Source organism: Battus philenor, unplaced genomic scaffold (genome assembly GCF_028537555.1).
Source record: "Battus philenor isolate CCGP_79_NKW_IND1 unplaced genomic scaffold, ilBatPhil1.0.hap1 SCAF_16, whole genome shotgun sequence".
NCBI lineage: Eukaryota > Metazoa > Arthropoda > Insecta > Lepidoptera > Papilionidae > Battus > Battus philenor.
The window spans coordinates 12829025-12853236 of record NW_027181678.1 but is presented as its reverse complement, the minus strand read 5'-3'; the positions used below and the strand labels follow the sequence as shown (position 1 = coordinate 12853236).

General features: G+C 35.4%; 1 protein-coding gene across 1 annotated transcript; it reads right to left on the bottom strand.

Moving 5' to 3' along the window:
- Nucleotides 1-2795: 2795 nt before the first annotated feature.
- On the bottom strand, nt 2796-24007 carry LOC137919287 (uncharacterized). Its single transcript, XM_068762318.1, has 9 exons — nt 23843-24007; nt 13203-13316; nt 12392-12511; nt 10307-10455; nt 7378-7539; nt 5815-5921; nt 5153-5264; nt 3969-4119; nt 2796-3022 (listed from the first exon to the last, which is right to left on the bottom strand). The coding sequence occupies exons 1-9, from the start codon at nt 23996-23998 to the stop codon at nt 2822-2824; spliced, it is 1272 nt and encodes a 423-aa protein (XP_068618419.1). The 5' UTR covers nt 23999-24007; the 3' UTR covers nt 2796-2821.
- Between the last annotated feature and the right edge of the window lie 205 nt (nt 24008-24212).

Sequence of the window (24212 nt, the reverse complement as noted above, 5' to 3'; positions counted from 1 at the left end):
AAGATATTGTACGAGAAATTAGAGGAAAGAATGAAAGTTATTGAGAAGGAAGAAGGATGAGTTAAATATATTATGTAAATAAGGACCCTGTCCACCCATGATAAGGGTTAAACGGGAGGTCACATAAATAGGGCTGTAAAAAATCTGACTTGTTGGAATTCTATAGAGGAGTTTGTTCAGAAGTGGACGCCTAATAGCCGAAATGATAATAATTAAGTAAATAATATGGCGGTTAGAAGTTCTTGATAAATCTGTAGAGGCTGTGGTCTTATCTTTGAGGATCTATGGTTTCGAACCTGGTGCTGCCGGTTGAAAATCTATGTTATATACCTATCTTCAGTAGTGGACGTCATAAAGCTGGAATGATAATGATGTTGGAATATAAGTCACATGGACTATCTACACTATTTTATTACAACCTAAGTGTATGCTCATTTAAATATAGGTGTAGAATGTATAATAACAAATCTTAGAATTATATATAGTAAAGTATGCAAAAAATAGTTTATGATATTTTAATTATTAAAAGTATATAATTCCGAATATGCTCTTCGGGTATTTGGCCGGCCATTTCAAAACAAATTGCAAATAAAAATCTTATACTTAATTATTTAGTAGTAAATATGATGCAATAACCTCAAAATCTTTTTGACACGCTAAGTACGTACTACCAAATAACAATTAAATATCGACAAGCGCAGAAACGACAGTACTTTTCGGTACACCTAATATATTAAAAAAAAATCGTTTACGTATCTATGAATAGTTTCACAATAAATAAATACATTTAAAAAACTTTTAAGTTAAACGGTTTCTTGATACCCACATTGTGGTGGTTGTGGATAAATATGTACCTAGTCCGCCATATTGGAACGGCGTCCATCTTGAATTTTAAATTTTGACATAATCATCGTGTTTTACTAGTGTAGCTCTTTCATTTGATACCCATATTGAGGGAGTTAAGGAAAAATATGTAATCCGCATTTTGTATCGGTGGCCATCTTATATTTATAATGTTATTGATTTTATTATATTATATTGTCATCTAAATTAAATGTGTGTACCAAATTTCAGATCAATCTGACAACGGGAAGGTGCTTAAATTTCAATTTCTAATTTTGACCCAAACAAATAAATTCCGTACGGGTCGAACTAAATAAAACCGTTTAAAAAGTATGCCTTATGTGCATCACCCATTGTACGTGATGCGATGCGTGCGCGCAATTATCTCATTCGCGAGCAGTCATTCAATTCGATTAGTCATATAATTGAGGCGGCGAAAGACCAACAAGGTCGTGGGGACCTCGTCCCAAAATACCCGCATTTGCATCCTGTCGATCGCTTACTCTAGTTTCGTACGATTGAATATTAATTTTAAATAAAGAACCAGAATTCATATCGTTTTAGTCATACTAATTAAATCAATGAACAAATAAATACATTTAAAAAACTTTTAAGTTAAACGGTTTTTTGATACCCATATTGTGGTGGTTGTGGAAAAATATGTACCTAGTCCGCCATATTGGAACGGCGTCCATCTTGAATTTAAAATTTTGACATAATCATCGTGTTTTACTAGTGTAGCCCTTTCATTTGATACCCATATTGAGGGGGTTAAGGAAAAATACGTAATCCGCCATTTTGTATCGGCGGCTATCTTAGATTTATAATGTTATTCATTTTATTATATTGTATTATCATCTAAATTAAATGTGTGTACCAAATTTCAGATCAATCTGACAACGGGAAGGTGCTTAAATTTCAATTTCTAATTTTGATCCAAATAAATTCCGTAAGAGTCGAACTAAATAAAACCGTTTAAAAAATAGGTCTTATTTTCTATTGGACTGTGACTAGTAACTTTAGGCAGTATAACAACCTGGCAGCAAGTGTCAAATAAAATATAATGAAATTGTTAAAACGATTATATTGAAATCATTATCATAATTACTTCGACAGTAGGTTGTCCACTGTTGAACATGGGCTTCTCATAGATTCACAAAAGGTCCGGTTGGAAGCTTCCTGCAGGAGTATTAAATTAAGGTCACCTGTCTACCATGTGTGGACGACACTTTAGAACCTGGGTCTGAGATATCTTCTGTTCTATATGCTACGTAGTCTGCCCACTACCACTTGCCAATTCGCTATATCGGTTACTTTCGTTCGTCTGAGAATTTCCTTATTGCTGACTTGACCTCGGCAAAGGGGACTTTAGGGAAATTTCAAGTATAGATCTTAACATGGTCCATTGAGCAACTGTGGACTTTCTAATGAGGCTCTGAATAAAAGACCACATTTCTGTAACCGTAAGCCATCACAGGTCATTGGACTTTGGTCATTTGACTCTGTGTTTGGCACTAATCGGTGTAACATAACTCCTGAAGATGCCCCGTGGAAGGGTAAAACACGTGTTAAATAATTTGGTGGTTTGGTGGCGGTTGTGTGATTCGCATTGTTTGCCGCATACGCATTTATCAGCGGACTGGCGGGCGGTGCACTTTGTTGCACGACTACCACTGCATGTGCGGAAGTGGCTAAATATTGGTCCTTTTATTACTTAGGATGGACTTCCGCAAGGTAACGCCTGATTCCATTAAACATTGGACTTTCGTCTAAAGGCACTATGGGATATTGAACGAAAATGTTTCTTAGTTTCTCTAACTTACCCAGAGTTGGTTTTAATGATTGATTTCATTCTAGAAGTTGTACGTACATAAGATAATAATGTATAAAAAATGCAAATCGTACTAAAATTTTATTGTTTTTTATATATTCATTGACAGTAATCAGCGATAGATAATTAAAAATGAACCTTATAAATCTATATCTTATGGCACATTTTCCTGTACCACTCCGGATCGTCGATTGCTACGCTTTCCGGGCGGCCGTCTGTGTGACGGTAGTGGAACTCAGACACTCCTCGACCAGGGACCCCGTCTACTGTGAACTTGCAGAACCTCTCCATCATGCGAGCCTCCCAGTCGCTGGAGACGTAGTGGACGGACTCATACTCGACTAGAACCTGATCAAATTAAAAAAAATATATTCAAAATACGATGGACCATATATCATTTTGAAGCAAAGTTGAATCTACTATCTTTTAGAACGATAAATGACCTAACCTAAGAATAACAGGTGAAAGAAGAATGAAAACTAAACATGGAAATAGCCTGCAGGCGAACATGTAACAGTAGAGCACAACCCTTACATATACAAAATTTATTTATAACTTCTGGTATTTACATTATTAATGGGAAAATGTGATTATGTGATGCATCATCGTCATTTATTTCTATTTCCCCAAGATGGGGTAGAATGCGTCCACAGTACGTCGCCATCCCGAGCGGTCTTGAGCCTCGCGCTTTACTTCGCTCCACGTCATTCCAACTGCCTTCACTTCTGCAGTGATCGACCGCCGCCAGGGTTGCTTTAAGCAGCCACATCTTTGCATTCCTTGAGGATTCCATTCTACAGCTTGCCTCGGTATGTGACCAAGGTCCTTCGGAGCGTGTGCCCTTACCAGTTCCACTTGCGGCGTTTGATCTGCTGGTCGATCGGAATCTCACCGCATCGTTTCCAAGTATTACAAGGCACAGACTCCCTTAAAAGAAATTTATGGGGGATTTACCATAATTGCTACGCTTGATAGACGGGTTGGCGATCGCAGTGTGTTAATATGGTAGGCAGGGGACGATGTTTTCTATCTTCTGGGAACTTATTAATAAGTGGTAATTCTATAAAATTAATGCAAAAAGTGTGAATTATAGAATATTGTTAATTTTTTTTATTTAGAGACATTATTGTTAAAATTGTAATCAATCAAGTCTTCAATTCAAAAAAATAGGTTTTACTTTATTGTGAGCTTCTCTAAACAAGACGCGTTATAAAACTTCGTACTTTTATAAAACACTATTACGCTCTTTCATATGCCTTAAAACACCTATAAAACTATTGGAACATTTTTATACCTGTGTTGTGTAAATCTTGTCACCAGCTTGGAATCTGAATGCATAGTCCCTGGGTGCTGCCCCACCTTCGCCATGCTGGTAGAGCTTCAGATCAACCCATTTAATAGGCAGCACATCACCATTTGGTAAACCCACCACACCGGCCTCCATACTGAAAGTATTAAACACTTTGTAGCTGTAGAAATTGAAGCTATATATATATGTTACAGCCAAATTGCTATGTCGCGAGTCTTGACGACATACTAATGTGTGGCCCGAAGGTACACGAAGGAAGCGAAGAGAGAATAATTCTCTTGTTCACAGACGACATACAATGAATAGACAGTCTTCAGGTATAGAAAGTTAAAAATAATTAATTTTAATATATAACAGATGGTGCAAAAGTAATGCCATTATGTGAACATATAGATATACTACATCACATATTGATAACTAATTATTTATATATCTACATCCCAAATGTCAAAGCACTGTGATATTTAGTGCTATTTGTAAGAATTAAGGCTTGTTAAAATTATAACAGAATCAAAAGGATCTGAATTAAAAGGACACTTTTTCTTACTGTATTAACATTATCTTATTCATTATTTATGAAACCGTTGATTTTAGGAAAGAATATGTCAAACCTTAATTGACAAATAATCATAGATTCACTGCTATAAATGTTTTAGTTTATCACATCATTACCCTAAATTATATAAAACGTTTGCTTTAGAGAGCTAGTAAAAGGAATTTTAACGCAATTGTTGCGTTGTTATAAAAATTAATTTAGGCTCGTGTCATTATTAAAGTGTACTCAGCCGTAAGCCGTCCGACGGCTGGACATATGTAAACCCACAACTTTCACCACCAGCATTACCATCACAATCAACGTTAATTTCACATTAACTTTCACCACCATTCGCATGATTTCTATCATCACCTCTACTACCACTATTATAACCACCCTCATTTTTACAACTACCATTAGAACGGCCATCACCACTAATGCCACGTTCACCACCGGGTCCTCTCGCTACTACATGATCATCATCATTTAAACCTATCTACTGCAAGATATAGGTCTTCCCCATAGATTTCCAATAGAACCAGTTGGAAGCTGTCCAAATTCATCATCTTCTGACAGGTGAAGCATAGCCGTCTGTCCACCTTGAGGGTGGACTGTTTACTCATCATAAACTCACGTGGTGGCGGTGAGCGGCTGGCAGATCACTCCCACGCTGATGCTGGTCCCGTTCTCGAGGAAGATGTGGTGGAACGCGTACCGATGCATTAAACTCCAATCGCGTTTATGTCCTGTAAACAGTTTATACGTATATACAATTGTCATATATATATATATATATATATATATATATATACAATTGTCATATATATATATACAATTTTCTTTTTTTCTTCCTCTAATTCTTTTCCTCTTCTTCTTTGCTTGATTACGTCAGAACATTATGATAGAGAAGGCTATATCATGATATTCTGACGTAATTTGTACAAATTGTGCCTGAATTATTTTGTTAGACAGGCTACAAGCATCTTCTCAGAGACAAGTAAAATGTTGAAATTCGTGCTTGAATTTTTGCTTGTGTACGAAATCTGGTCACATTGCCATGTGGTCACGACTAACCGGCGGTACATGCAGTTGTTGCTTGAACTGTCAGAGCTTAGTTCTCTCAAGTTATTGCTAAGCTGTTAGAACAAATGATTACTCGACGCTTTGTTGTATGGTAAATTTGTTGCAACAATCAAAATGATGACGGTATAGTTGACTTTACTATTTTTAAAAAGGATGTTTAAGGTAGTTACACTTGGCTGTATGAAACGTGTACGTTGAATGGTTGATATATACCAAAACTGTGGTCTCGGAAGGATGGTAGCGTCAGTTCCATGGTCTCGTCTTCGATCTTGACCTTACACTTCATCACCCCAAACTGTTCGTAATGTGACTGGTGAGCTCTGTGAAAGATAAGGAATTTATAGACGAAGATGATATAAATTGAAAAAAACTTGTGTCTATTTTTTAAATTTTTCGAAAAATTCTATATAATATCACGATTAACAAACTATGTAATGGTACCTTAAATTATTTATCTATTTATTAACACTTTTTTGTACACCATAGACAATAAATATAGAAAAAAGAGATTATTCATATGGTACAACAGGCGGTCTTATCGCTCGAGGCGATCTCTACCAGATAACTCTTGGTTGGAGATGAGAGCCATGAAGGAGAAGGCAGTTTAGGGTGTACATTGTACATACATACAAATACATACACACATACCACTACAAATATATATACATATAAACATACACACAAAATTCTTACTTATACAAATATACACAAGTATATAGCTATGTATATTTACGTGGGAAAGGTACTAGATAGAATACGAATAATTAAGAGATGCTACACAATATCCTACGTTAGAAGGAAGTGCTGTTTCACATTTTTTAAATGCTGTCAGCGATTGGTCATCTAATTGGTTCTGGTAGCTCAATTTTGAAATTTAGAACATAACATTCTCCCTTCACTTAAAACTTAAACCTATATGTTATCGCAATTGCTAAAGGCACACATTTTTCACTTCGCTTTGAAATTAATGACAAGTTGAAACATAAATAAACAACCGTCTCGTTTGAAATACGATTCGCCTTCAATGTCTTCGTAACAGAATACCACGTTGATCAATATCGGTCACAACAAAAGGTTCAATCCGGTAAAATTGTATGTAGCTGCCCAAGTCGAGGTTCCCCAGGGAACCCACGTGTTTTGCTATTTTTTGATCTTCTACGCCCTGCAAATCCGATGAGTTTACAAATGCTACATGGGTGTATGACAGGTAAGAAGCTGTACGACTATCGCAACTCTTTATCATATCTTTCCTCCTGGTGTATAAACAGACGTGGAATCTTGAAAATAAAATCATTCCATATAAATTATTTATTTATGTTACAATAGAGAAATTCTCTGCTTTTTAGTTTAAAGAAAGCTGGAAATAACGTCAAGAAGAATTATTGATTCATCACTTCTGGCAGCTCTGTCGCTCAACGAGATATGAAGAGAGCTTCGGGATTTCTTGAATATATCGAATTGGGAATATGGAGATTTGTAAAAGAAGAAAGTAACTAAAATAGCCCAGAAATTTGTCAAGTTAAAATGCCAGTGGGCAGCAGCGGTGCAGTACTGAGTGAAGACTACGAAGTGGAAAATGCAGCAAAGGACTTCCGTGTACAAAGTGGACAGACGGTTTTGTTAAGGTTGTCTATAAAGGTAGATTGCAGATCGCTTCCAAGCGTTCTTATTGAAAATATAATGAGAAAGCCTATGTTCAGCTACGTACGTCTTGTGACTGAAATAATGATAATCATTTATCGCTTAGTTGTTCAAGTGCTAGAATTAATATCTCACGTTTTAAGTCCTTCGAAGTACTGACGACTCCATTTTTCCTTCGCAATGGACCTGATGATGGCTGGTGGGTAAAGATCCGTGTCGTAGTCGAAGTACTTGCTGGTTGCCGTCCACTCGCCGCGGAAGTCCACCTCCACCAGCTTCTTGGGGTCGTTCTGATACCTGTATTATCATTCCATTAAACATTTAATAGAACATTCATGTAATAACTTTGAAATAATGTTAAATTTGTATATGCTTTGAGATTAGTTCTTCAATCGCGGTCTAGATGGCGTTAACTACATTTTACATCGCGTTTTAAATTTGTTCAGCTTATACTGGCCTTAAGGATCGAGTATCCATGTGTTCTGCTTTAGACTTCCTTCATGTTTTAGAGCGGGAATTTTATTTGTTTTTTTTTTGCATTCTCCTCTCTCGTTCTTCACTATTTCTGTTATACATATTCTTTCATTCATTACATTTTCTTTTGTTCCCTTTCTTTCATTAAAATTCCTCACACACATCGTCTTTTTCCCTTCGCCATATTTGGTATTATAGTAAGGTACAATTTCAAATTTCAATCTTTATTTCTATTTCATGTTTTTATTTCTTATTTTACATTTACATTTATTTTTCTCGACCTAATAACTTTATTTTAATTCTTATTTTTATTTATTATCTTCTTTATATTTCTTCTACAGTATTTAAAGAATTTGTGGTGGTATATTTCCCATTAGAGAGGCGATGGTGCCACTTTCAACCGTTTCCTCCACCTGCACCTCACACTTCAACTCTCTTATAATTATGGGACAGTTGGTTATTGCATGCAATAACTATGACCTTAATGTCTCGTTCTTCACAATGAGGCGGAACTTGGCCCATGTTCAAGCTTTAGTTCTAGCATTAAAAATACTACAAACCTAGCTACTATTGATTTTCTTCAACATTACTATCTCTTAATTATGTCTATGTCTCAAATTCCTAAAGACTTGCAGTGATTTTATATTAATACTAGCTAAGCCCGCAAACGTTGCTTTGCAAAAAAAATAAAGTTTTTAATCAAGAAATAAAAAAGGGTTGATCATAGAGGGGTGAAAATTTAGGGTTGTATGTATCTTTGTATGCTGTATCATAAAGAAATAAAAACAAAAAAATTTGTATAAAGATAAAATAAAAAATTAGGGGTGGGCCACCCTTATCACTTAGGGGTATGGAATATAGATAGTAGCCAATTCTCAGACCTACTGAATACGCATATAAAATTTGGTAAAAATCGGCGGTTTCGGAGGAGTACGGTAACTAACATTGTGACATGGAAATTTTATATATTAGATGGACCTATTAATTCCTTATTTAAAAAAAAACTTTGAACTACAATAAATAAGTACAAGAGAACTTTAATCAAGGCTTTGATATTTCTTTTCGATGTCGTTTCAGACCATTATGGCCACGCTTGGCAGGCGGGTTGGCAATCGCACTATGATATTATGGTATGCAGAGGACGCTGCTGCCAATTCATTGAAAACTTTTTTGTGAGCAGTGGCAATCCTATATAATTAATGCACAAAGTGTAATTTTAATAAGATTGTATGCCTGTAAACAAACTCACGACCTACAATTGCAAGTGTCAGTCTTTTACTGTTTAGCTAACACTGTTCATTGAAATTTCTTTTACAAAGATTGTAACGTTGCAAGTTAACGTCCCATAAATCTTAGTTAAAATTTTAACTTTAAAAAATATTATCACGAGAAACGTCTCATAAATCGCAATACAGCAAAAAATTGTTCAACCCTTAGCGGGTAACGGTACGTCTCAAGTGGCGTGGGGTCGTGGGAGCATGCTATTGGTTTAACGGATCTTTGTTTTTATAACAAAAATTCCAATGCGCCCGCGCACCAGCACACAGAGTTCACAGTGCTCGGGAGAAGGATCCAGGCCTCGGTCGCGTTCACTAGCTAGGTGTCGTCTCACGCACCGACGCACACTCTTTGTGTCGGTTGCGTTCACCAGCTATGTGTCTTCATACGCGCCGGGGCCAATTAGAATTTACGTTATAAATTCACGCCTTGGTCCTATTCATTCTCCGGGCATCATTTAGTTCACGCCACAACCTTTACATCGTCTCGCACCCCAAGGGGTAAGTGTTGAACAAATATTATAAAGACATTAATAATAAGTAGCATTTATCTATAAGTTGGAGCTCAACATTTTGTCTGTGTCTATAGTTCTATCATTATGTATTCATTATTACTTTTCAATTTGTTTATTTGTTTATCTCTCCTATTATTGTTTTACATGCTTTACATTTTGTAACTCCGTTCTGACAGTAAACAATCACATCAACTGCTTTCGGTTTCTACCCTTCCTTCATCGCAAGCCATCTCCGGGTTTACTGTCAGCGGAGCAAATTGTACATATACTTATATATGTATATCATAACTGTGACATTTATTCACAGGTGCTATCTTTACACTACAAGTTTTACACTGCAAGTTTACACTGTTGAAATTATATCACCGTGCACCGGAACCGACACATACTGCAACCTACCGGCGCTCCCTGCTCTCGACTTGCAGCCGCCTGATCAGTCCTGGGAGATCGTGCGGCTGACCACCACCACCATCAGGGGAGTACCGAGCTGCGGTGTAAAATTAGACCAGGCCTTCTACCCACTACCCTTAATTAATTAAATACATATATATTTTTCTTTGTGTGCCTTTTTGTTGCCAACACCATTACCCTTAAATATAAATATATGTATATTTTTCTAATTTAATAACGGCACAAGATAAATACTCTTTCATAAAGTCCCATCATCGCTGATTAGATAAATGATTAATGTAAACATAAATGTAGTTTATATTTATGAGAAAGTATCATTTGACTATGATAAATACTTAAATATTATCTCATAATTCCGAAATCCGCCGAAAATTGAATCATTTTTACCACATCATCCCCTTGTATGAAACAGCCCATTTCTTCATCGGCTCAACCGGTTCAATCTTAATGCCTTCTGCAGCGAACTCTCCGATCTGTGCACCGAACAGCACTGTGTCCGGAATCTTCTTACTGCAAAGGAGGCCCTTCCCCGGCAGCTGGAATGGCACAAGAAATTCATTTTCTATGTCTTGACCAGGTAATAATAATATTTAAGGGATAGGATTATGATAAAACATCAAACTTCACATCAAACATCTAATAATGATATCACGACATCGGGGAACCGACGTTAGAAAGAATTTTTTTTTCATGTTACAAATTTTTTATTTCTTCAATAATACAAATTTCAGGCATCTTTGTCTCCGATATAATCTTTAAAACAAAAATATTCTTTATTGATCAATCTCTTCTTACTTTGAATTTTGTACCAGATTACTAAAAAATTGTGTCAACGATTTAATTATAGAATTGAATACAATGCAATGGTAACCCAATGCTTCAGTACTGAGATACACACTCAATTCATAGTTGGTGCATTGACTATGGTATTGCTAATAAGCAAAGATTCCAGAGAATGACAGCAATTAAAGGAAGATAACAAATTAAAATGTGATGAATGAAAGAAGATGTAGTAACAAAAGTGAAGGACGAAACAGGATAATTTTAAAATAAAGTTCTTGTCTTAAAACATAATAGGGGTCATATCGCGCAGAATATTTGACTATTGGACTCTTTAGGCCAATATAAACTGAACACTTAAACATACAACGAAACTAAATCGCTATTTATAATGTAACTAACGCCATCTGACCGCCATTTTTTGCGTCCGCTATTGGATCTCTCGTGCTACTCCCTATTTTGTTGGGAACAGGGATTTACTTTTCTTTATTAAGTTATTCACTTTCTATATTATTTTCATACTCGTCTTCCATACTTCACAATAACTATATTTCTATTCTTTCATACCATAATTATGTCTATTTTTCACTTCTGCTCTAGTATCCTTTCATCCTTCCTCAATTACCGCAGTTAGGTCTATTTTACATTTTTTGATTTATCACAGATTTCTCTTGTAATTTTATGTCTTATACATATACTCTTAATTCTGTATTGTTATTTACATTTTTAAATTTATTTGTATTTTAATTTAGGATTTACATTACCGTATACATTGTTTTTACTTATGTTTTGTTCCTATTTATCACAGTTTTTGTTAGTTTTCTGCAGAAATTAAGTGAGGATTCTCTGTCTTCTTTCTCAGTCAAAATGGAGGCGATACGACCTCTTCTATCCTTTTCCCTATCCGGCACTCGGTATCGATTCGAAGCCCTTCAAATCTATACCGCTATTAGACAACTAACCTCAAAGCGTGTACGAATTAATTTTTTTTCCAAATGTAACAGAGAAACGAGAGGGTACCAATAACGGGAGATATAAAAAAGAGGATGGCGGCATCCTATGCGTACAATGATACATCCTTCGCCAACCAGCCAGGCATGGTGATTATGGTATATTATAAGTAAGAAAAGGACCAATATTTAGCCAATGACACAATGCGAATTACACAACTGCCACCGTTATTTGTACCGCACTGCACCGTTGTAATTCGCATTGTTTGCCGCATGCGCATTTATCAGCGGGCTGGCGGGCGGTGCACTTTGTTGCACGATTACCACTGCATGTGCGGAAGTGGCTAAATATTGGTCCTTTTCTTACTTAGGATGGATTTCCGCAAAATAACGCCTGATTCCATTAACACGTTCACTGCGGCTTGAGGCCGATTCAGCCTCATGGTAGACTTTGCACTGGTGCGGCGCGTAAAACTCATGTTTTCTCTCTAGTGCGGCGGCTGTTTACACTCAACCGAAACATGAGGCAGAAAAGGCCTCAACCGCACTACTAGGAAGTTCAGCTTGAGGCTGATTCGACCTCAGCCGCACTAGCTGAAAGTTCTTCAAAATTGGGCCCGCAGTGAACGTGTTAAATATGGTATATTACTCCATAGATATCTTGGAGGCCTATGTCTTGTGGGCGTTTTTGTGTTAAACCAACGACAATGATGTCACAAGAAATATATAAATAAGTACGTACCCCTATATAAAAGAGTCCATTGCACATGCCCATCGGCCGTCGCTCGCAGCCTGATATCACGTACATACCCTTGTCATTTTCGTCTCTTGCAGCAGATATGAAGAATACAGCATCGAACGCCTGTAAAACAAACAAACAATAATATTACACCTATAAAATTTTGTTTTTTTCAAAGTTTTTTTTATATAATGCTAGGTTAATCCAACAATCTCTACGGCAGTGTTTCCTAAAGCGGGGTCCACGCCCGTAGGGAGAAAATAAACGAATCACAAGTTTAACCATTTCACTTTAATATTAAAATTATGAATGTTACGCAGGGGGGGTGTAAGAATTTGTTGAAAAATTTAGAACTAATGTAATTAGGAATGTAGATGAAGAAAGAAATGCGACTTGTGACAGAAGATCAGAACGTGAAGAATGAAAGGTGTGAGAAAAAGAGAGGTAGAGTTTGTTAGGAAAGAAATGAGAAAGAGCTATAAAAATTATTTACACCCGTATTGTAATCTTCCTGTCTTAAACAAAGTAAAGCGAACGAGTATATAAAAAATAAATAAAAATGGTTGTTAAACACTGATCTAGGGATACGTATTCGTATGTCCAACAGTGAACGTCTTACGTCTGAAATGTTGATTATTATTATTGTTGAATAACATATATTTTTATAGTATTGTAAACGTTTCACAGCAATCGGAATGTAAATGAATTATGCCTAGATATTATCGGCTTTGCTTTTTGCTATTTCGATTTTAATTTGAAATAAGTTTTCAGTATATTCTGTGATTAAATAACTAATTACGTCGTTCTTCGTTACCTTTGCATGGTCGCTTAACAACTGCGCGCAGTCCATTGCACTGGGGTCCGCTATAACCTTCACACCCTGCCCCGCACGCCCTTCCGTCCCTGCGGCTTTGTATTTTTGACCATACTGAAAATTAATTTATATATTTGATTTGTGTGTGTGAATAAATGTAGTTAATTAGCGATGGATGTTTAGATATACAGAACTTTAAGGGTAGACATATGTTCTCTATATTTTATGACAGTTTCACCAAAATCATTCCACTGCAAGGTTGCCTGCATCAGGAGATATTCCGCGCCCTCGACTGGACCAAAACATTTTGGTCCACCTAATGGGTAGTCTGGTCTACCGGCTCGTCTTCGCGGTGATGTTTTAGACCTCGACGGGTGTTCTCACAGTAAGGAGGATGGAGTCAAAACTCACGCAAAGTGGAGTTGTAATTAGGGAATCTCACACCGCACCTACATCTCAATATAACATAAGTTAACTAACTTATTCATTAGAGCATGGTTGCACAGACTTATTAAGACCAGGGGCCACTCGGGCAAATCATGAACTGATGGCGGGCCGGCCGCCCGAAGTATAGGTAATTAAATTTTTGGGGTTATATTCTGAAATAGAATTCAATATTTTTCGAATGTACGAGAGTATTTTTGCTGTTGGCGGGCCACCAGTATTCGACCGGCGGGCCGCGGTCTGTGCATCCATGTTGTAGAGTGACATTTTATAAAATTTTCATAAATTTTCAAATACTTCTTTCCTGTATCTATGTTAATTATATATATTATATTATTAACGAATATAACGTTTCTATATAAGTATGTCGGCGTGATCGCATTGTAAAATTGTTTGATTGTTAAAAAATATTTATTGAGAGTATACCAGCATTGGTAGCTCAGCGGTTGATAACTGAAACTTGCGATCGTAGGTCGCGAGTTCGTTTCCCGGAATACAATCAAAAATATAATTCACACTTTGTGTATTAATTATAATGAATTGCAAATGCTCACAGAAAATTCTAGAGGATAGGCAGCAGCGTCCTCTGCTTACCAAAACTCACTGTGGTCAACAACTCATCTGACAAGCGTGACCATTATGGTACAGCAATCTTTATAAATGTCTTTGAAAGAGGCCTAAGCTTTTCAGTTAGCGTGTATGGACTGAAACGACGACGATACGGATACTTGTAAGTCTTGTTGGTGGGTGTAAGAAGTGTTAATAGTACAGAGACAGCTTTCGTATGAACTGCCAAAAAATTCGAATCTCTCCTGTTAGACGGATATAAGAGTTTTGGAGTAGAGAATTTTAGTAGTAGAGAGAGATTCTCTATCCTAAATTAAACAGAAAATTGTGAAGGTCATCGCGTGTCTGTTCCATACGGAACGCCATCACGTAATGCTTGTATTGTCGTTGTAACATAAAAGTTCCCACAGCTACGTGGCGTATGACTTATAGTCCAAACAAATCAAAATATTATTTACCTAATAGGGTGATCGAAAACTAAACTGACGGATATATTAAAAAGAATAGACTAGCAAAAGTGGCGATGGACCGGTCACATGATTCGTGACAAGAATGGGAAATGGAGCAAGGCCATAACAGAATGGTACCCGAGAGACGGAAAAAGAAATCGAGGAAGACAAAAAATAAGATGGGAAGATGATTTAAAACAGACTGAGGGTGTAAAATGGAGAAGGGTTGCAAACGACAGAAGTCAATGGAAGTTTTTGGAGGAGGCCTATGCCAACAGGCACACTGAAATTAGAGACATACTTTAAAAATAAATTTAGTTTGGAAATGTGAAGCAATAGATTATTTTGTAAATACTAATTTCGGAATAAAGGGCTTTATTATTATAATAATAGGGTAATATACCACCACAACGTTACTAAAGCAGTCGAAAGAGAATGCAGGCGGTTTCATATAGAACCTATTGAATATCTAGAGAGGAGGTCTATACCCAGTTGTGGACGTTCCACGGCTGATATAATGATCACCGGATTCAACACAAAAGTGTTCTCTTTTTGAACAGGCTATAACAAGCACTTTCGAATCCTCAATCGACATAAAATGTAAGTATTGTCACACCTACAGGCAGCTATCACCGAAAGGCAGGTCTGCCGAGAAGAGCCGACGAGAAACTCAACAGTTGCTCTTTTCAAATATAGTTTTATAAAGAATCCGCGACAATAATTAGCTTCCTGAATGAGGATCAACATTTAATTCCACGCATCAACATTAGAACAGTATTTTTAGATATATTTTAGATATTTTTAGAATAGTATTGCTTTCTTCAGGAATATTTTGTTTAATATTGATTTTAAATATCTCTAGCGGCAGATTTAAAATTGATTGTGAAATATTATTGTACATCAACACCTTGCTTTGCGTCGTTTCGTCGCTGCTTAATTAGCATAAATTTTCACTGTGCGTCGTTAGATTTTCGAGGTTGCGTTGTTTTGGGTTCGAGTCTTTAATTTTTTTTCTAAAAGATGGCAACACTTTTGTTTCTAATTGCGCCATGCCATCAATACTCGGGGTTTCCTTTCTAACCAAAAATCAACGCAATTTGAATACAGTTATATTTTCACTTTGTTTTGCTAATTTTAGAGTTCAGTTTCAATTACGTAGTATGTTGCAATGTTGTGTGTTGTGCTTTTTTTATAAGAGAATAATAAATTTATATAAATTTTTACGTGTTGTTTCTGGTTACAAAAAAGGTAAATATTTTTCCAATTTATTTATTGGCAGTTATATTATTTTTGTTTCTTAAATGTTTACTTTGTTCAATTTTCTTTTTAAAAGTAGTATTTTCGTGACACTGGAACCTATCTTCGATCTTTATAAGGTTTGCTATAGAAAATCTTTATTTATTTGCGTCGTGTTTTTTGGAACGTAACCACGACCCAAATTGAGGTCCTGGTGTATATACCTTATGCCATAAGTAACTTATTTAATTTTTGAAGACACATGGAATAATTAGCCTATTTTTATTTTATATGTTAACACTGCGTCTATCACTATTTTTTTAAATATTTTTCAAACAAATAGAACTTTGTAGATATATAGCGACGTAAACGTAAAAATACCAGCTTTATAAAAATAACTTCTTGCAAATAATCCAGAACTCTGTCCGCGCTGCTGTTCTTTGAATTACAAGCATTGATTCATTATTCGCAGCACTGCGCCAGAGTAATATGCCATAGGATATTACGCTATGAAAATAGCTATAATAAACGATTCTGGTTGTATGATCACCCGCAAGCTTTCTGTCTGAACAGCGCGAGTGAGTTAGTTTGGTCTGCTGACAAGAGAAGAAGGTTGTTTTGGCATCAAACGCGAACTGCGTGCTAGAAACCAGCTGTTAATATAATGGTACAAGTGGCAGCTACAAAGGGGCTTTACAAAACTGTGTTGTATTCGAAGTTTGTAACCAAATATCCCAAAGATGACTGAAGCATTCCCCAACAAGTATATAGGTTCATTTTTTATTCAGCGCTTCGAAGACGATAGCACTGCATTAGACTGCTGTGATATAAAATCCGACTACTGTAGTAACACGGCACAGGTGTCCACGATAATGCGCTAATCTGTACTTATCGTTTTGATTAAATTATATTTAAAAATGTAATCAACTGAATTCATAGTTACGAGTAGATTTTTGTTACTTTTTATTACATTTGATTTTATGACTAAAAGAAACTTACTATCGAAGAATAAAAGGTTATATCTTACTTCACCAGGATATATCGATTTTAGTTTTTTTATTTACAACCTTTAATACTTGGAATTATAAAGAGAAGATTCATTTTACTACATTGTAACATTTTTTTATTTGACATCCGTTTTTGAAGGGCCTCTAGTACTTGCCCTTTCTTAGGTGGTATACATGACTATTTAAAAAAAAATCATCTTACTATTTTTGTTTTCATCTTTTTAATTTTCACCATTTATTATTCACATATTCTTTCATTTTTTCTTTACCTTATCATTGATCACCTAACTTGCATCACATTCCCTCCTGAATACTACTGAAGAAGAATACATTAACTAAGAAAGGTACTAATATATAGATACTTTCGCTATGCAGCAGTAGTCGTGCAATAAAGTGCACCGCCTGCCAGCCCGCTGATAAATGCGCGTGCGGTAAACAATGCGAAATATAACTACCACCGTGAATCTACTCTACACGTGTTTCATCCTTCCACAGGGCATCCTCAGGAGACGCTAGACCGACCAGTGCCAAACAGCAAGTCTTAGTCGTTTCTTAGTTAGGAAGGACTTCCGCAAGGTAACGCCTGAATCTATTAGATATTGAAGAATACATTATTACATATTGACTATATCAATGAGGAGATTCCTAGATAAACGGAAATAACCTACATAGCCTTGCGAATTTAAAGTTGATCAGTCCAAGCTTAGGGTTCTGGAGTCGACACCAGGAATCGACACACGAAGCTCAGGGCATCCACCTACGTGACAGAGAGACGACATTAAGGTCGTCTAAACAAGTTTTATAGTCGATAACTATGATTTTACCGCCTAAAAGTTTCGTGAATATATAGAGAAATAAATATAGAATTATTTACACTTTTTCTTATGGGTAAACACAGCTAAAATTTATACATATAAACAATACAATTTGAAAGTTTTACTTAGTTATACATTAATTGGGACATTATTTTATTTCAAGTCGATGCCCATGCGCAACAGACCGTTAAATGCCTTGAGGTTTAGGACAATGTAAAAATATTTTTCCGAAGATTTTTTCATAAGAAGGTCTGGTAAGTTGAACGGAGGTATATTAAAGTTTTCACATAAGGTTACGTGGTTATATCCTTTGGATTCGAATCGGGAGCAGCGTCTGAGTAAGTGGTAAAAAGTTTGTACTGTGGAGCCCTCACATGGGAGAGTATCGTTGTCGATTATTTTAAAACGGTGCAGGAACTCCCGGGTATTTTTTATTTGGAAGGACTATCTACATTTGCCAAGTGTCTGTTTTTCAATTGTTGGAATATCATTTGGTTCAGCCCAAACTATTTTTAAGGTTATTTTGTGTCTTAAACGCGTCAAATCTCGTTTCTTCGATGTCATACTGTATTGGTTCTTCGCGAGTTTCTTTATATCATTCTGCAACCACCGTATTCGCCTGATTTGGCTCCGTGCGACTTCTGGCTATTCAGCAAACTCTCAACGCCAATGCGGGGACGTGTTGACACGATTAAGGAGATTAGACCAAATCGAAGGTCTTGATGGCTATACCGGAAAAAAACTATTCTATTTCGAGAACTGGAAAAAGCGTTAACATTAGAAGAACCTTTTATCAGATGTGGATTACTTTGAAAGAGGTTAAATTTATTTAGAAGAAATGAAGAATTCACACTTTATAAATAAATTCACCTTAATTTTTGACAACAGTATTACATTTGTGATTTTTTAATAATTGTTCCAAAACCTTTTTGACGTCAAGTGTACCGTCCAAGGGGCTTAGTCTGAAATACTTTAATGCTATTAGTAAGTGTTAATTTCTATATTGATCCTATAATGAGATTACTTTGCCGGCAATCCAAAATAAATCTGTTGAAATATTGATCTGATTTCTAAACTAGCTGGCCACATGTGAAGGTGGAATGCGGGTTCAGAACGTCAACAATTAATTTCACATCTCTTGACCAACCAACAACTGTTGGCATAACCAAGGAGAGCTAGACATCCACCCTCAACTTCTACAGAACAGTAGCCAAAACAATATTAAATAGGAACAAATGATAAGATGAACAGTGCGATATGCAATACATAAATGTATATTCGAAATAATTATAATAGAAATAAATTATATATGTAAATACTAATATTGAAAATAAGAGAAATAAGAGAACTGTGATATATAAGATGTAAAATTAATTATAAAAGCTGTGATTTATATATATATATATATATATATATATATATATATATATATATATATATATATATATATATATCGTACGAATAATCTAAACTGCAGAAGAGCGAAAGGCAAAAATTTACTGAATTATAGAATGAAGAACAGAATGACAGAGACTGTGAAGAATGGAAGAAGAGTATGAAAATAACAAAAGAGAAATGAAAGATTTAATAAAGAAAGTAAATATCTGTTCCCAACAAAAAAGAGGGTGGAACGAGTGTAAAATAAAGTAGCTTTCTATATTGGATACATAGTATGTAACGGATTAGAAACATAAAGATGTAATGTGCTGGTCACATAGCACACAGAATATATGGCCGCTGGGACCTTAACATTCTGGAGAGGATCATGGGCTGGGTGAACACATATCCTTGTCGGAAGACGACGGATCACCTGGAAATCTATGGCAGAGCCTATGTGAACAGAATTCTTGAGCAGTGAACGCCCTAGTTGAAATTATGGTGATGATATATTATATAGATGAATTAAAATGGAGAAACATATGACTAATAGATACTATTTTATAAATTTTAGCTGCCCTACTTGAATATACATTCGTTACCACTTATACACCGTTAGAAGAAGACCGGAATACGAGGAGTGTCACGTTTTGTTCGTCAAGTGACAGATAAAGCTGAACAAGCTTGGCGAAAGGAATAGGATGTATTTGGAAGGCGAATCGGCTTCGACGAAGAAGAAGTTCTTCCCGGGCTAGACGGTCTACCGTGTACTGCGCACAGTGGAATTGGACACATGTCTGGATCTAATGTGTTAGGCTAAAAGAGATACCCTCGTGCATCTGTGACCCAGCGGTGGACCAGATCGTGGCGTACGCATTTACATGCTGTCCCGTATATAGAGGGCTTAGAGTGGCTTGCGAAATGGAAATAGGTTAGGAGAATTGCTTGCGGCATCATCGCTTCCCATATGGAAGAGAAGGAGAGACACGCTTTCTTACGGTTTTGTTGCAAGGTGGTGGTTGTATAAGGAAGTGTGGCGAGAGATGGGAGGCGGTGCGTAAATGTAATATGGGTGAATACTGTACGTTGAATGTATACTCAATGATAGAGAATATGAAGAATGAGAGAGAGAAGGTGTAAGTAAGAAGGTGTATATCTGTGTCCCGAAAATAAGACGGGGGAAGAGTATTTAAAAAAAAGCCCTCGTACACCACAGCTTTAATTAACTATATTTGTAACTCTAATAATGCAAACATCATTGGGTCCCGTATTGAACAATTGATCGGAATACTCTTACAAAGCACGAGTTACAGAACCCTCTAAACAATAAACAAGGAAGCTTAGGATCAAGAAGTGCCGTAAACACGCGTGACCTTGAAGTTATTTACAAATTTTTGTGTACGGTTCTCGGAAATTCGTACTATTTCGAACTTACTAGAACCTTCTCCGTAGTATAAATAGGTGTTCTCCCCGTGTTGACAGTTCAGTGTTGTTTTTTGAGTTTATAAGATTAGGATTTACGATCAATGATACAAAGTGACTATTTGGTAAGTTATATGAACAATGATTTCTTGAGCGATATGGAAGCGAAGTTTGTACTAAGCGTAAGTATCTAATGGATTCAGGCGTTATTTTGCTTTAGTTTTTGTTAAGAAAGAAAAGGACCGGTATATAGCATGGCGGAAGTAGTTATATATTGGTCCTTTTCTCACTAAGCGAAAGTATATATAGTGTTAAAATAGGGTGACCATCTGATTTGTGAATAAAGGACTCCGTGTGAACCAGTGGTGTTTCATTCCGAGTCAGAACCCACAATAACAATACTTTACACAACAATGTTTCATTTCAGGACGGAGAATCTACCCAAACTCGAAAAGTTTTCAGCTCCTGAAAAATATTTAGTGTAGCCTTGACACTTGTGATACGATGTTATCAATCCTGCGTTTCATTGATTTTTTCGATAACACATTCGTTCGTATATCATTTTTTTTAGATTAAAACTATAGCTTGTACTTCATATCAATTATTCTATATTTGGTTCAAATGGTTGGTTTATAGGATTAGAGAAGCCGACACAAGGCTAGTGCAACTAAGTTTTACAAACAAACAACTACAAAGCAAGGAATATAAATAATTTTTTAACAATAATATGTATGAAACTTGCTATAATAACGAATATTTAAACATAAAGGTAAACACCTTGACCTTAATTGAATTCAGTTTAATTAAATTTAGTTTTTGTAAGTTATTGATCAGGAATGTGATGATCTTTAGTGGAACGAAAGTAACAGATGTAGTCCAATGGATTGGCAAGAAATAGCAGCGGGCAGACGGGTAAAACGGATGGCCCCTGAAGCCTTTTTACTTAAGGTTGTGCAGCGACTACGGCAGTACAGGATATCCAATACCAACGTGGACAGACGATCTTGTTTAGGTTGTCAGAAGATATAGACATACAGGCCACTTTCAACCGGGTCTACTTTTGAATATTTGGACGTTGTATAGCTGAAATTATGACATTTTATTTTACATGAATTGCTTTGGAATTCAACAATTTATGTCAAATTATACTAACAAATATTATTTTTAATACGGTTTAAGTTATATTTGTAAAAATAATCGTGATAAATGTAACTGATTTTTTGTTTATCTAGGGCCCCTGTTATTTGGAACGTACTCCCTATCTTGTAGGACAGAAATTGATATTCATTAATGAATTTTTCACCCTTTATTTTTACTTCCGTACTCTTCTATCATTTTTCGCATGATCTTTCTTTCCTGTTTCATTTAACAATTATCTATTATTGCTTTTCATACTTATTTCCATTCATTCATCGACTCACATCGTTCTTACATTCTTATTATATAATTATCACAGTTTCCAGTTTTAATTTTATTAACTTAACATTGTTTTCGCTTTTCATTATTTCTTTTAATTTAAATTTAATTGTTCTTTTCTCTTCCTACTATTTATTTAATTGCTTACCCGACCTGTATCAGTTTTATTTCTTTTTATTGCGTCCTCCACTATCTTCCTGCAGGGTTTTAGTTACGTTGGCCTGTCATTGTAATCTTTCATTAGTTAAGCAACGCTATCCTTGCTAATCTTTTTGCTTAAAAGGTTCACAGAAGCACGAATATAATTGATTAAGACCATAGTAGATTTTTTAATTTTTTTATCCCCGTTTTTGGGGAACTCTTGTACTCTCCTACCATGTATAAACTGGGACATTATTTGTATTATTTTTTTTACAGAATGTTGTTATATACTCCTCTTTTGTCTTTCTTAAGTTCTTTCATTCATTCTTGTTATCCTTCTCATTCTCTTTCATTCTCTTGTTACCTTTCACACGTCGTTTATCTTCCTACGTCATCCTTTTAAAATACAGTAATGGTCCGAAATTTTTATTATTGTTATTTATTTAGATTTTATTTCTTTCTGTATCACAATCTTCATTTCTTTTCTTTTAGTTTAGGTTTTATTCCTTTTTATTCCTGTTCTAATTGTATTCCTCTAGTACTTCATAAAAATAACCGTAGTTGTTAGCAATGTAATGTTGCCACATCTTTTCAGTTTCTATGCGGATCTGGTAAGGATTTATAGTTGCCACAAATCTTTTTAATTTTTAATTCCAATATATACCGATTTTATTTGTTTGAAATGAAGTAATGAAAGATGTTTATTGTTGTCTTCGTTTAAAATTGATAATTATTATCATTAAGCCTTGTTTTTATTACCACAACAATATAATATACATTTCAAATAACTGACATTTCGAGATGTTAGTATAATTGTTTTATAAGTCTATTGTTAGTATGGTTAGTTTTTTTCTTTTGATGTGTAACCCATTAGGATGAAGGTCTCATTTTTCATTTTCAAGGTACAGGCCCCTCGTCCCATAGTAGGTAATTCGATGTAAGGAAAACAATCGCCGGATGGTTTAAATAAAATAACTCAGTATAGCAATCTCAATCCGATTTACAATTAACATTTTGTTGCTGCAGCGGTCGAAGCGACGCGTCTAGCCCGTAGTGCAGTCAGAGAGAGAGATGCAGTCTAAAGAGCGAGTAGAAAAATTGATGCGTTCTTAAATAAGTTTGGGTGCGTTCTTATGAATGGTCTTTAATTCTCGAATATAACCAGCCCATTACTATTTTAATTTTAAAAACTTGTAATATAGCATCAGTTATTTTAGTTTTACTTCTAATAGTTTCGGACCTTGTTTTATCCTCTTGATTTTTAGGTTATAATTAATATAGACATTATATCATTAGAGTATTTAATGGGAATCAACACTTCAGTATAGACTAACACGTACCACAATGATGGGATTCAGTAAGGGGTCCAATTATGTTATATTTTATTGCATTTCTAATACTGCTCGTAATTGTAATTAAAATACATATACAAGAATACAATTTTCACCAATACAACGATGTTGAACAATTGCTAAAACTGGAATATTAGATAGAAAACTGGTAATTTAGATTTTTCATATGCTTTCGAAGTTATAACATATAAAGTTTTCAAAAGTATTTTTAAATCGTTTATGACTCTGCGGTAGGATGTTTTACCAGTAATCATAGGCGGAAAATTTGAAATATCCTACTAATCTAAATGTGAGGCGCTGTCTTAGATCATATGACAACATTATTTACAGTTCATATTAGTGTAATTATCACCGTATCAATTATTATTAATTTTCGTATATATAGAAATGTATATTATTGGAAAATAAACTCACCTTTCTAAAATAATAAATGCACGCGAAAATCGCATATTTCAAGTAATACCATTTCCCGGGCACTGAGTATATACCAAATATCGGTTCGGCGTTTTTCTTTTTAACGGCATAAAGTATTAAAAGGAAAAACAATACGCACAATATAAACAGGTACATTTTGAGAGAGTACTGCTCGAAGAACTGGATCTGTAAACGATAAACAATAGATATCGCTCTTCTCTAGTGATGTACGGAGACAACGAAATAGCGTTTATTCGTTATTGCTATTTCAACGTTATAACCGTTTGGTTAATAAATAAATAATTACGTATTTTCCTATTTATTATCTTATCAACGTTACTCTTTTATTACAGCATATTCTTGTGAAATA